Source organism: Haliaeetus leucocephalus, unplaced genomic scaffold, assembly GCF_000737465.1.
Source record: "Haliaeetus leucocephalus isolate CR32 unplaced genomic scaffold, Haliaeetus_leucocephalus-4.0 Scaffold218, whole genome shotgun sequence".
In the NCBI taxonomy this organism is placed as follows: Eukaryota; Metazoa; Chordata; class Aves; order Accipitriformes; family Accipitridae; genus Haliaeetus; species Haliaeetus leucocephalus.
Genome location: NW_010972654.1, coordinates 181,031 through 195,518, shown reverse-complemented (window position 1 = coordinate 195,518; position 14,488 = coordinate 181,031). Strand labels below are relative to the sequence as shown.

At 47.5% G+C, this 14,488-nt stretch overlaps 1 protein-coding gene across 3 annotated transcripts in view; it reads left to right on the top strand.

Annotated features, from left to right (window-relative positions):
* Positions 1 to 14,488, top strand: part of SCRIB (scribbled planar cell polarity protein) — a 120,042-nt gene that overhangs the window by 49,502 nt on the left and 56,052 nt on the right. Inside the window, exons 19-24 of one of the 3 annotated variants that reach the window (XM_010566785.1) lie at positions 1,863 to 2,177; positions 2,658 to 2,738; positions 8,698 to 8,955; positions 9,205 to 9,315; positions 13,377 to 13,553; positions 13,996 to 14,112. In XM_010566785.1, coding sequence (XP_010565087.1) covers positions 1,863 to 2,177; positions 2,658 to 2,738; positions 8,698 to 8,955; positions 9,205 to 9,315; positions 13,377 to 13,553; positions 13,996 to 14,112 — 1,059 coding nt within the window. Of the gene's footprint in view, positions 1 to 1,862; positions 2,178 to 2,657; positions 2,739 to 3,270; positions 3,390 to 8,697; positions 8,956 to 9,204; positions 9,316 to 13,376; positions 13,554 to 13,995; positions 14,113 to 14,488 lie in introns of those variants that run through there. The other 2 variants (XM_010566783.1, XM_010566784.1) reach the window with 2 other exon arrangements.

Below are 14,488 nucleotides of genomic sequence, written 5' to 3'. Positions count from 1 at the left end.
CTCCTGCATTCACTCTCCCCCAACTCTGAAGTGTTGTGTAAACCAGGTGGGAAGAAGTACTCAGCAGTGTGAGTGCCCACGTCCTCAACAGGCTGACCAGCCGGCCTCTACACAGCTGCTTTCCTGTGTGGGGCAAAAGCAGACCTTGTAGGATAACTTCTTAACCAGGGAGCCAGCCATATGCCATACTTGCCTGTCTTCAAATTATTTAAAAACATTATTAATCATACAGGATTGAGATGCATTAGGGAGGGAATAGATGTCACTATAGTGCTGGACAGAGATCAGAGGAATAATGCTCTGTATTTGGGGCACTGGCCTGTGTTTTTGCCATCTAGTGTGGTGTCTCTAGGTATCCTATGCACTCCTACTCACTGCAGCCTACATATTAGCAGGAGAGGCCTGGGCATTTGCCTGAGTAGATGTTCCAGTCTTTCCCACCACTTACGTAGCAATGACCGTGGTCGAAGTCAAAGTGCTATGTGGTTCTGTAATTAGAAATTTTTATATTGCTTCATGAGAAAAGCTTGAGTCTGGCATTTCAGAAGTTACCATGTTCACTTCTGCAGTTATCATAGGTTTGTCTTGATAATTCCATGAAGTTCAAGTCCAAAAAGAAATAAGTACTTCATCTAGCCTGGTCTCTTGTATGTTTTAGGGCCTTAAGTGCCACCAAGCATCCTTGTGCTGCATGCATCATACTGCATTTTGCTGCAGAATGACTTCCAAAAGGGAGTCAGATCCTGAAGATTTTGAGATGAATGATTATTCCCTTTCCCAACAGTTAAATTCATGGCACCCTCCCATTTCATTTAAAGTAGATCCCTCTTCAGTTACAGCTTTGGGAAAAGACTATTTTTTTTCAGTTCTGATTGACTTCCCATGATTCCCATTCATCTATGCCTCCTGCAAAAGTGGATGTACCCTCACAATATAACTCAGAGATTTGTCATATTCTTTCTAAAAGACTGTTACATGGCTGAGGCACATCAGACTTGGGTTCTGTTCTCATTGTCTATGAATTGTAAGGAATACCTCTTTACGCCTAGACTAGGGATACAGAGCGTTGCTCAGTAATGAATGCTATGATGGGAAGAAAGCCTAAATGCCATGAACTGGAGGAAATAGATTTGAACATCTAGTTTTCAGGCTGAGTGCCAGACAATCTTTCCTGTAAGTGTGTGTTAAAATGAAGTGAGGTAGCTGCTATGAAAAGAAGATTCTTCAGCTTCACGGGCCCCTGCTTTGCATTTCCTCAGTCTTGTGATGTGGTAGGACTTTTTTTTTTTTCTGAAATCAGGGAAGCAAGAGTGTCAGGAATCAGGTTGCTTCCCTGAGAGCTGCAGAACCTGCAAGTACTTTAGTAGTTTTGAATGGAGGGGAAGGAAGTGGGTGTTTCAGGGTAGGAGGAGGTAGATGTCCTTCTAAAGGTGAACAAGAAGTTGTGTCCACCTGAGTTGTACTGAGATTTGTTGGGGGAGATAGTTCTGTGTGAGTGGTTATCTGTCTGGGAGTTTGTTGCCTGTGGGGATGATACAGGTGATATGGAGGTTGGAGCTCCCTGTGGGGGCAGAGTTTCTCTGAAAGGGCCTTTACTGTGCTTGGCAAGGGCTGCCCTGGTCTCAGACAGGCGGCACGTGTTGTGGGAGCCTCCTGTGCTGCTGTGCGAGTGCAGAGAAACTCCCTTGCGGGCAGCAGGTGAGGTCTGGGTACCCCTGTGGGAACAAGGTGTCGACCCAGCTCTGCAAGGGATGAGCTGTGCTTTTGCTGGGCAGCAGTTGCTAAGGCTGGAGTTGTCTGTGCAGCTGTTGGAAGAACTCCCCACGGAGGTAAGGGTTGTGCCCGATTCTGTCTGTCCCCAGGTGAACGGTGTGTCCCTGCACTGTGCTGAGCATCACGTGGCGGTGGAAGCTCTGCGTGGATCAGGAAGCTCCGTCTCCATGACAGTTCTGCGGGAGCGGATGGTGGAGCCGGAGAACGCCATCACCGTCACACCGCTGCGCCCTGAGGATGACTACAGCCCTCGTGAGAGGCGAGGTGGTCTGCGCTTCCCAGAGCGACCCGAGGGGGCACCTCCCACAGAGAGATATTCCACCTGCCTCATGCGCAATGAGAAGGGCCTGGGCTTCAGCATTGCTGGTGGCAAAGGCTCCACACCCTACCGGGCTGGTGACACGGTCAGTAATGATTCCCTGGGAAGGAAGGTGCTTGATTCCCGAGTCTTGGCACTACTTGTGGGAGCAGCATGGGGTCTTCCTCACCCATGGGCACGCAGCAGGGCAGCATGGCCCTGAGCTGGTGGGCCAGGCAGGCTCTGAGAGCCAGAATCTACTCTTAAGTCAGGGAAGGAGAGAAGTTTATAAGGAGGTGGGGCTGGGGCTTACAGTCCGTGTCAGTGACATTTAATCTTGCTGCTGTCCTCTTGACATGTATTCTGGGCTCTCGGCCACATGGAGGCTTTGCGGCAGCTGGAGGTTTTACTAGTGACTCTAGAAGCAGAAAGAGGGTTTGTGTGGAGTGAGGAACAAGTGGGAAGTGCCAGGGCAGGGCAGGGGCCTGCGAAAGGTAAAGGGCTGAGACCAGGCCTGGTATCCAGGAACGATTTCGGAAAGCCAAGCCCTGGCGAGGCTGCTCTGACCCTTCTGACTGTGTTTCAGGGGATCTTCATCTCACGGATTGCAGAGGGTGGTGCAGCCCATCGGGACGGGATCCTGCATGTAGGAGATCGGGTCATCTCGGTGAGTATGTGCGTGCAGGAAGGGGTCTGACTCAGCTCCCTGCCCTTCCTCATACAGGGGCTGTTTTTCTGTCACTGAAGCTGGATTTTGGGGGTCCTTTTATCAGCTCCTGAGCCTTCTGGGAGAGCATTTAGTCTTGGTGGTTCTACCCCTGCCTCTGACTGGTGGTGGGTGCAGTTAATGCCTCCCCTTTTCCCAAGCGTTGCGTGTGAGCGCTTCCCTACAGGAACAGCATGTGGCAGTCCAGGCTGTACTGGAGAGACACGATACAACAGCACTGCCCTAGCCTGGTGTCCCTCCAGAGCCTTGTAGCACAGCCTCGGAGGGCTCTGCTGTAGCACAGCATGTGGGGAGGGAAGGCCTTCGGGGCACAGCTGACCGGCTCCCCGCAGAGAGCGGGGTGGCAGGGATCAGTGAAGCGGAGGGAGGCTGCCTGAGGGTGGTGTGGAGCGGGGCAGGGTGTACCGCAGTGCTTCCCCCTGCTTTCATTTGAAACTCCAGCCCCAGTTTCCCTTCCTGTTTGTGCCAGTAGTATGGATCTCACTGCTGCCTCTAACCTCAAGTGTCTCTGCCTAATGTGTCACTTGCTTCCCCTCCTGTGGGGAGAGTCTGCTGAGTCTCCTGACCCTCTTCCTAAGCTCGCATGCTGCCTCCGAGTGAAAGCTCCTGCATCCTGGTGCTGGTGGTGGGTTTCTGATCCAGCTGTTGTGGTAAGAGCACGTGTTACCACAGAGCTGGTGTGAGTAAACACTGATACAGCCTTGTCAGTGCTGGCTTCTGTCTGCTCTATCCCTAGGCTGGGGGCTGTGTTGTATTTGCTCTGGCACAAAATTTTAGTGGAGCTCTGGCCCAGGTCTGACATTCGTATCTTGGCAGGAGACTTGAACTGGTACGGCATCTCTCCTTGCTAATGCTCCCCCCTCCTCCCAAAATCAAACCCTTACCCTGATTGTTGCTAGATAGCCTAAATTATTTTGGTTTTGCTCATCTTTTGATGCTCCACTGGTACAGAGGCATGACTGAGAGGTGCAATTGCAGGCACACAGCCTATCATATGGTGTTGATTTGCTCTACCTGTGGCAAGAACGAAACATAAGATCTCAGAATAGAGTCAAAAGTCAAACCTGTCTCCATCCCCCATTAGCAGCTCTATTTATATCTGTGGGCAGCTTCATAGGAAAATCAGATCTAATTCCCTAGTAGTAGCTTGCAGTGTCTTCAGACTGCAGTGTATGGGCTCAGGGCTTACAGAACTCAGGGCCTTTGTTAGGTTTTAATGTGGATGAAGGCTGTGCTGTCATTAGTCCTCTGACACACCCCGCTGCAATGATGAGTGCAGTATTATTGCATAGGTAGGAAATATGTCTATGCTTGAGACCATGGTCCTCTCCTCTCAAGGATGTTACCTGTGCTGAAGTGTGTAGTCATAAAAGGTTTGGTGCTGAGCATCAGCTGCAGCTCAAATCTGTGCTCAGTTATAATGAAAACAGGAACAAATTATTATCTCCTGGGGGAACACTTACCTAGTCTGGTATTCACATAACTTCCATGCCTTCCAGCAAGTGTCTGACTCACTTCTCCAGCAGCCATGCCTCCTGGTAGCAGTTGCCATTTTGCCTTTCCTACTTGTGGGGTTCACTGCTAAGTGTGATATCCACATAGTGGTAGTGTTACATCCTGAGGCCTCTCATATCTTCTTGGTGATATTTGTACTCAAGAATATCTGCTTGCTGTAAGAGATGCATGAGCAGCTGTGTGAGTTTCACTCTGTCTCTAGTGAAATCTGGTGCCAGCTTAGAGCTGTGGGGCTGCCCTGGTCCAATGATGCTGGACGCTGGGAGAGTATCTGTTCACTTCAAAGCAATGCCCGCATAGCATCCTGTAAATTCCCTCTTTACCATGACCCTCTTGAAGCAGTGATTGCCCATTTTTATTGGAAAGCTTTTCAGGATGTGGTGATTCCTGGGATGTGTAGTGCCAGTTGCCTGTGTTCCCCTGTATCTGCGTGGGGAAAGCAGGAGGGCCCTCATTAGGATACAGGTAGTTTCATAGGTCCAGCAGGCAGAGGCCCATTTCCAAAGCCATAGTCATGCCTCAGTTCTCACTTCGCCAAAGAATTTTTGTTTTCTTAGGAAAAGAAATACAGCACAGCTTCATACTCTTCCCCTGTGCTCTAAATCGTCCTGGACTTCTCTGCAGGGGAAGGACTGGGATAGCTCCTTTTACTTTCTTAAGGGAGCTTTGAGTACATGGATTGAAGAGCCCAGCCTAGATCTCCCTCCAAAGCTAACACCCCACAAAACTCACCAGTAATTGACTACTAACTCTTCAGCTTTCCCCATATTCTAGTGTCCTGAGAGTCATTTTGGTAGTGGAAGACATGGGGCAGGGAGCTCCAAGGGGGGAATGTTGGAGAGTTTGAATCGTGGGATGGGAACCTAGCAGGGAGGCTGCAGGATTCTGAGCAGTGGTTAAGGGCAGCTAGTTTTATGGGTGGGAATGGGAGTAGACTGAAGGAAACTGATTCAGTGGGAGATTTAGGACACTAGTAGCACCAGGCGACACATGGGGGTCCTACTGAGAGCAGTCTGATCACTAAGAAATTTGCCAGAATAATGTAACTCCCTGGCACACAGAAAAATGTGTGTAGCTGGGAAAGGACAGATGACACACTTTCCCTTCCTCTGGGCACTTAGTTAGTCAAACTGCACTGGCTGGCCTTGTTCTCTTGCTAAGCAGAGACATAGCAATAAAGGCAACTGAAAGCTAGCTGTCCAAAACCTGGGAAGGCATCATGATTGCCAGGTAATGGAGAAGTTAATGAGTAAAATGCCATCATGGGCTGTTATATGTGATATACTTCTGATTTGGGGAGTTCCTGTGTCCCTGTTCACTGATCCATGGAAGTGCCACTGTATACTTTCGGTCTGACCAAGTCTGACCATTCTCATCTTCTTGTCAGTGGCAGAAAAATAACAGAGGGGAATGCGTGAAGTCAAGAGTGCATGCTGCTACAGCAGGTCTGTCTGTGGAGTATGTTGGGCCTTGATCTGGTGATAAGAACCTAAAGGCCAAGTCTCTTCTGCATGTCATCTTTGTTAAAAATTGGTGTATCTGGCAGACGGGAGGACCCAAAGGCATGCTCCCTTCCCAGTCCACTGGACACAAGGCTGCTGCTTTTCCCCATTCCCAGGTCCAGTCATTAGGAAGGCTAAGTGCAGATTCCAAAGACGGAACACACAGCAGACGTGGCTGGCCACAGATTTACACAGACAAGAAGGGGGGGGAGGGGGGCAGTACCTTTACAGGCACACACATAAACACAAACAGTCCTCATAGGGCATGAACAACACAGACAACTTAATCCTGTTTCTCCCTTCTGGCTAATCAGGTTTAAGGTTTGCTAGTAGAATGTGCACTCAAATCACATAAATATTCATGTTTGCAGGTCTCTTCAGTCTCTAGCCCAAGCATCAAGTTCTTCAAGGCTCTTTGGTCAGACCCTGAGCCTTTTATCCAGTTTCTGGGCCAGCTGTTGGGTCTTCCCACATTTTGCATTCCTACTTGCTGGCTAGTCCAACTTGAATTTTACTAGTAGATCTAGCACACATACCCAGAATAGAGAGCAAACTCATACAGTAAATACAAACAGAGTTTGATAAAAAGATAGAGCAGGCTATGGTGATCAGGTACAGGGCTTGGCCAGACAAGCATACTGACCAGCAACCTGCTTGTGTGTGATCAGCCTCTTTTATTTTCCATCCTCTCCATTTTCCCATGCTTGTTCCTCCCCTTTCCTCCTTGGCCACTCCCCTTTCCCACCTGTGATCCTTCTGCTAAAAATCCCATAATAAGTTTTGCACATTCCCGCAATCCCCCTTAAAACTTCCCGTAGCAAGTTTGCTGTTTCCTGTGAGAGCTGTTCTGGTAACCCATGGTAATCTTGATTTCCTCCACATATTGATTACCAAGTTTTTGGTCACACTTCTTTAACATTACCATTTGAGTGATTCCTTTCATGATCCATCCATGAGCGTCTGGAGTCTTGTTTCTGTTATCTGTTATTAAGGTTTGGACACCTGTGTGTTTAATTTATTATCTTTCCTGCTTATTGCCTTGTCTCTTATGCTCAGCAGCCATTACCCAGGTACCTTTATATCCTTCCTCTTCCTGCATGCATGTGCAGGCTGGCATGCCTTTGCATCCTTCTGTTTGTCCTCTACAGTCGGTGCTAAAGGTGTGTCCTTGGGGACAATCCTCTGAGTAGAGGAGATGCTGTGAGGCTGAGTTTTCTGTTTATGTCCAATGCAGCATAGGGCTGTCTTGCCTGTCGTGTTACATGTTGTAAGGGGAGTAGCACACTTGACTGTGGATGGGATGGGGGGAGGTCGGGTGAGGGTGGTGGTGGTGTTTATGGAGGTTCTGGACAAAGCCTTTGTCAGACTGTATGCAGTCAGCTTTGTCCAGAAACTGCTTTCTTGGAAGGAGCTGGGGAGTAACTACAATACTTCTAGGAAGCAGACAGTGAGGAATCAGGCTACAAAATCCAGTTCCTGTGGCTGTTACAAAGTCACGTTATTATTTCATAAGCTGATCAAACTCCCATCTTGACAGCTGTTATTTTCGCATCCTCATTGTTCGTTTTGGAAAGCTTTTCCAGAACCTAAGGACTAGAAACCTTTTAATTTTCAGCTTCAACTTTTTCATGGCAAGTTTTGTCCTTTTGGCAGTGTTCTTCTAGCTTAGCTCTCCTCTCGATAGTTTGTCCCTCATGCATTCATGGAGAATAGTCACATCCTTTCTGGTCCTTTGAGTTTCTAGGCAAGCTGTTTCAAATCTTCATTTTGTAGTAAAGGCTCTCTGTTCCCCTGCCTGTTGTAGCAGCTTTTCTCTGCACATCTTGTTAACTTACGTTAGATAATTTTTTTGTGTGTGAAGGATGAGAATAGTATACAGTTTTTCAGATGAGTTCTCTTCGATGCCTTGTATGAATGACATTGCTGCTTCCCCGTATGTACTGGAAGTACCTCTTTGTCTGAAGCATTATATCTTTCACTGATATCACAAAACAACTGTAGTTGTATTCTTCAAATTATTTGGTGTAGCATATTGCATAAAGTTCTCTTGTCCAAAAGAATTCTAGTTTTCCTTTTGTGTCAGCCAGTCAGTCACTGTGGACTAGCAGAGTCTCAGTGCTTCCAAGTCTTTTTGTACCTGGGATACACTTCTTAGGGCTTAAAACTGACATCTTCCCCAGACTGCCATGACCTTGTCCAGCATGGGCGGACAGCAGCCCAGTGGCCAGTGACGGGTCCTGTCACACATCAGATCGTGCTCTTCAGTGCCCGTGTCTGGGCTTTGAGAGTGATTGATAAGGGCAAATGGCCTAGTTCAAAGGCCACTGATGCTGTGGCACACTAGTGTGTTGTGGCATTGCTTCTGGGAGTCACTGTTTTGTCGTCTTCCCACACTGAGATATTTGGACCCATTCCTTTAATGCAACCTCTTGGGCTTCTTTTGTTGTGACCTGGTAGGAAAGCTGAAATGCAAAGCCAAGAAGGAGTGACAGGTACTCTCCTGGTAACAAGTGAGCCACAGCACAGTCTGGGCAATAGCTAGGTTTGTAGTGCTCCAGGAGGTGGAGTATTGTACTTGATCTTCATGGTCCCCTGGAGCATCACTGATGCTGTTGGAGCTTGGAGGTGTACAGGGAAGGTGGGAAAAGGGCTGGTAAGCTGTCTAGAAAGAGGATTGTGGTCAGGTAGGAATGAGCAGGTGCCTGTGTCCCTTTACCAGATAGGAAGGAGTGGGGTAAGTTACAAAGTGCTTTGGGGAACAGACTTTTGAGAAGGGGCAGTGTTCCAGCAGAATGGGGTCCCTTAGGGTGCTTGGCAAAGTGCTTAAAATGACAGGGTGTACTTGGGTGATGGTCTGACACTGAGTTTGCGGGTTGTTCTAGATCAATGGGGTAGACATGACAGAAGCCAGGCATGATCAGGCAGTAGCGCTGCTTACCGCATCCTCCCCCACCATCGTGCTGCTGGTAGAGAGAGAGGGTGCAGAGCAGCTCAGCGAGGGAGACTCGCCAGGCGTGCCACGAGTGCGCATGCACTCCCCACCACCGCCTCCCAGCCATGGGGAGAGCCCACCGGAGGAGACGCCTTCGCTGCAAAGGAACCATCTATCTAAAGGCCTGGAGGATCAATATCCCATTGAGGTGAGTCTGTCTGTTGCAATATGGGATAGTGTAATCTTGGGTGGTTTTCATTTGAAAAATTGGTAGTCTGATGAGGGCTGGCCCACTGTGTTATCAGGGCATTGAGAAGTAATGGGGAACCTCCTTGTCCCGTGGGTGCTTACCTTGTGCTCACTCATGCAAAACATCCCTGACTCCATGTTTTTAAGTGTTTGTGCTTCTTTTGTGATATCCCTTATTCCCTTTGACTTTGCTTCTTCTTCCCTTAAGGAAATTCACCTTGTAAAAGCAGGTGGCCCCCTGGGACTCAGCATCGTAGGAGGCAGTGACCATTCAAGCCATCCGTTCGGGATTCACGAACCAGGTGTCTTCATTTCAAAGGTAGAGTCCTGTGTGAGCAGCGTAACAGTGGACTTTCCTGAGCTGTTTAATTATTGGGGTTAAGATGAAGGATTTTAATGCAAGAGTCTGATAAGTACAGTATAAATTTAAAAAAAGGGGGGGGGGGATGGGAGAGGGATGTGTGCATATGTAAAGAGTTAGCTTATAGAACTAGACATACTGCTGCTGTTGTAGAAATCTAAATGGCATGTAAAAGCCTACAAACCTGTATAATTCACGCTGAACTGTTTGGGGAGAGTTAGCTTTTGAAACTGCTGACCTTATGTTAGATTTTAATGAATCCTGGAAATATGCAGGAGTTTCAGAAAACCAGTCATTACTCAAAGTGTTAGTGGGATGAATGTGTAACTGCACAGAAAAACAGAAGTGCTCTTCTGCATTCAGGCCAGTGTCCTTCGACCCCACATTCTCTTTCCAGTGGTGGCATTAGCTGATGCTATTTAGAGACAGCACACAAGCTGGCCACTTGCTGCAGCTCATTCCCTTCGCAGTCCCACACATCCACACTCGTTGGATTAGGGATGTTAGAGAGGATATCCCTGCCCAGCCCCTTCTGCATCCATATGTCTCTTGTCCCTTGAACATGGTGAATCTGTCTCCTCTAAACCCATGGCTGCAAGTCCCAGAACATCATTACCTGTCACCTGAAGAAGCACTCTGATCTGCTCTGAACCAATGCCCCACTGGTTACACTGAGTGCTCCTCCATTCTTGTATTGCCCATTAGAAGTCCTGCATTCAGCTTATTCACCACCTTCAGTGTTGTAAACCTCATTCATTCTCCTTCCTCATATTTCTCTCCAAACTCAAGAGTTGTGGCCTTCATTTCTCCTTGCAAGGTGCTGCTCCATCCCCTCATTATTTTAGTTGCTTTTCTCTCTGGACCTTCTCTAACCCCACTATGTCCTTCTCAAGATGTGACATCACAGGATCATTCAAGTTGGAAGGGACCTGCGGAGGTGGTTTGACCTCACTGAAAGCACACGGCCAGCCTAGATCAGCTTGCTGAGGGTCTTGTCTAGTCAAGTTCAGAGTATCATCAGAGATGGAGATCTCACAGCCTCTCTGGGCTCCTCTTCCAATGTTTAACTACTATTATGGTGAACATTTTCTTCCGAATATCTAGTCAGAATTTTCCTTGCTCCAACTTGGATCCTGTGCCTCTTTCCCTATACCGCTGTGTACCTTTGAGAAGGGCCTGGCCTCTGTTTTCTCTGTACCGTTGTGTTAGGTAGTTGAAGACAGCAGCAACATCGCCTTTAGCTTTCTGTTCTCAAGAATGAAAAACCCCAGGTCTCCCTGCCTCTCTTTGTACAGTGTATTCTCTACACCCCTGTTCATCTTCTTGGCCCTCCGCTGCACTCATTCCAGTTTATCAGTGTCTGTCTTGTACTCCAGATGTAATGTCACAAGCACTGATTAACGGGGGATGATCACTTCCCTAAACTCACTGGTTACACCCTCCACTGTTGCAAGGGCACACTGCTGACTTAGCTGTCTTTCACAGTACACAGGATCCAAGCCTCTGGCCAGCAACAAGCCTCCTGAAACAGCAAGTTTGTTTGAGAGATGTGTGCCTCTGTCCCTTGCAGTAGTGGTTTCCAGTAGGTTTTACCTGACACTTCCTGTTGGTGCTGACATGTTGTTGTGGTTTAACCCCAGCCAGCAACTAAGCACCATGCAGCTGTTTGCTCACTTCCCTCCCACCCAGTGGGATGGGGGAGAGAATTAGGAAAAAAAAAAAAGTAAAATTCGTGAGTTGAGTTAAGAGCAGTTTAATAGGACAGAAAGAAAGAAAAAAAAAAGACAATAATAATAATAAAAGAATTAGAATATACAAAATAAGTGATGCACAATGCAATTGCTCACCACCTGCCAACCGATGCCCAGTTAGTCCCTGAGCAGTGATCCCCCCAGGCCAACTCCCCCCAGCTTGTATACTGGGCATGACATCACATGGTGTGGAACACCCCTTTGGCCGGTTTGGGTCAGCTGCCCTGGCTGTGTCCCCTCCCAACTTCTTGTGTCCCTCCAGCCTTCTTGCTGGCTGGGCACGAGAAGCTGAAAAATCCTTCACTTAATATAAGCATTACTTAGCAACAACTGAAAACATCAGTGTATTATCCACATTATTCTCATACTAAATCCAAAACACAGCCCCACACTGGGTTCTATGAAGAAAATTAACTCTATCCCAGCTGAAACCAGGACACATGTGGTTCATTCTGGGATGGCTCCAGTGCCTCCTTTTGTGTAGTTTGTCCTCATCTGCTACAAGGCACTATACCTATTTTTAGATGCATGTCAGTAGAGAGAAAGGCTCTTTGCTCTGTCGCCAGCAATCTCAAGCTCCCAGCCTTCCCCAGCTTGGGACCCTCTGCCATATGTTCAAGCATAGCTCCTAGCTGACCCTTCTTCTGTACAACGTGGGATTTGGACTCCCCTCTCTGCAGGGTTTCTGCAAAGAGCCTGTTGCTGTCCTGTTCATTTTCACTGACACTGTGCAGTATGCTCATCTCATCCTGTAGCTTCTTCACCGGCCAGCTCGGCACCTTGAGCAGAGCACACCTTCCGCTGGTGAGGCCACCACCAGCCTCAGGGAGAGGTCCCAGACACTCCTATAGCCCAAGACCCTGAAAGCTGCATCCTTCCTCTAAAGCGCATGGGATATTCCGGCTGGTGCTGGGGACCTTGCCCTGTGGCATATCACCATCATCCTTGCATGGTCCTCAGCACAGTTTCTGGGTCCCCTTCTGCTCTGCCTTTTTGTGAGCAGAGAACTGAACAGTCCTGGAGATTTGGGTGATTCTGTCTGTCTTGGTCTAAGTACCCTTTCTGATGATGCCCAAAATTTTGTTGGCTTTTTTTTGCCCCTTCCTGCATGTGGAACCCATGATTTCAGAGAACATGTGACAAAGTCTCTAGGAACTTTCCTGAGTTACTGTTTCTGAGTTCAGTGTTGTGTGTGCATGGTTTTAGGTGTTTTTCCGTAGATTCGTTGTCTGTGCTGAAGCTCATGCCATGTCCTTTTGTCCAGTTTTCTTGACCCCTTTTGAAGTTCACCACCACCAGGGTGGTATTTGGCTGCTTAGAACAGCACAGTATCATCTGCAGACCTGGAGATTTCACTGTTCACTACCTTTTCCAGGTCACAGGTGGACATGCTGAATAACACCAGTCCTGCACCAATTGCTCAGGAACCCCACCAGTGAATCTTTTGTGTCCTGAGCAGCAGCTGTCCAGACCTGCCCTTTGTTTCCTCTCCTTTAACCAGCTTTCAGTGCATTAAGATGGCCTTTCCTCCCATCCAGTGGATATGGCTTCTCTAATAGCCTTTAGGTTCAGACCTTGTCAAGGGCCATTTGGAAATCTAGAAGTTATGCCTACCAGACTCCTTCCTTTGTGTGTTCATTGTTTTTCTCAGTGCTTCAGCAGGCCAGTGAGGCAGGATTTGCTTTTACCAAAGCCAGACTAACTCATTCCCAACAAACCCTGCTTATCCACATGCTCACAGATCTTACTCTTTCTTTGTTGACTCTATTGTTTTACCAGGAATAGAAGTTAGGTTTCTTGGTTAGTAACTCTGTAGTTCTCAAGATCCCCTCCAGAGCAATTCTTGACGACTGGAGTTGTACTGACACTGTCAGTCCTGGTACAGTGGCCATTTGTAATGGTAGATGATGCACTTCTGACAATGGCTCTGCAGTTTAACATTTGAGTTCCTTCAGAGTTCTTATGAGAAAGCTGTTTTCTGGTTACAGTCACAGGCAAAATAATGGAAAAGCTGACAAAGGATTGTTACAGATGAAAATGATAATATGAGACTATAAGAACATACCGAATGACACCTTAAAGCAAATCTTACTTCATTCTTTGTCACTATTCACAGATATGTTACGTCTTGGAGAACTTTGGTTGCAGAGAGAGAAGTCAAAACAGGCCTCAGAGGATGTTGGAGGATAGCCTAGGCACACAACCAGTGTCTCTCCAAGGACAAATGGAATTTCCTTCTCTAGTTTTAACATTAGTGATTCTTTGTAGGTCATTCCCCGTGGACTGGCATCTCGCAGCGGTCTCCGTGTAGGGGACAGGATCCTGGAGGTAAATAGCATTGACCTGCGCCACGCTACCCACCAGGAAGCAGTGAATGCCCTGCTCTCCAACACTCAGGAGCTGACTATGTTAGTAAGGCGAGATCCGCCACCACCTGGTATGCAGGTAGGTTCTGAGTAAGAGAACTGGGGGAAATTGCACCTTTCTTTATAGAAGGATCACTTTTGAAGGCAATTTCTTATCTAGCTGGAAATCTGGGACTAGGGTACAACCAAACTTCTAGTTGAAATTTCCTTCTCTTTTGGTAGAATCCAGTCTCTTCTAAGTATATATCCAGTTGAGGACTGTGGAGGGTCTCTTGCCATGCCCATGGTGATAACTGTGATCAGAGAATGATCAGATTTCATGAAGACCAGACCTGAACAGGAGACAAATACAGAAAAGGGCAGAGCCTCATCAGAAGGAATAAACTGTGCCAAATGAGTGAAAGGTCTAATTCAGGTCCTTTTCAGGGTATTTAGAATATGGCCAGCTACTAGGAGTGTTTCCCTAACAATTCCAGTCTGAACTTGACCCAGAAACAAGGATACCTTTTCTGTGTTTACAGGAAATATGCATTGAAAAGGCTCCAGGAGAAAAGCTGGGCATCAGCATCCGGGGTGGAGCAAAAGGTCATGCTGGAAATCCATTCGATCCCACTGATGAAGGCATCTTCATTTCTAAGGTACCAGACCACTAACTCTGCAACTTGGTTGCATGCAAGGACTGCTAGGGAAAAGAGTGATCCCTGTGGAACTTGTTCGATATACTCTCTCCACTTTTCACTGGGTACATCAATTCTCCGGGAGTATTCTCCACCCACTGAAGGAGGCGCATCTGTTTCATGTTTCCTCCTCTAGAACAGCTACAAAATTTCTTCTTTCATTTTCTATGTTTGCTTTTATTTTGCTTTGCATTTCTTCTCTTGCCTTTTTTTCTGTGACATAAACCCATACATCTTTCCTTTTCCCCTCCGCTCCTATTGCTTCGCCAAGTGCTTGTGGCCTTCCTGCCCACCCAAACATGCATGCTCTTTCCTCCTTTGATTGAAAGCATTATGA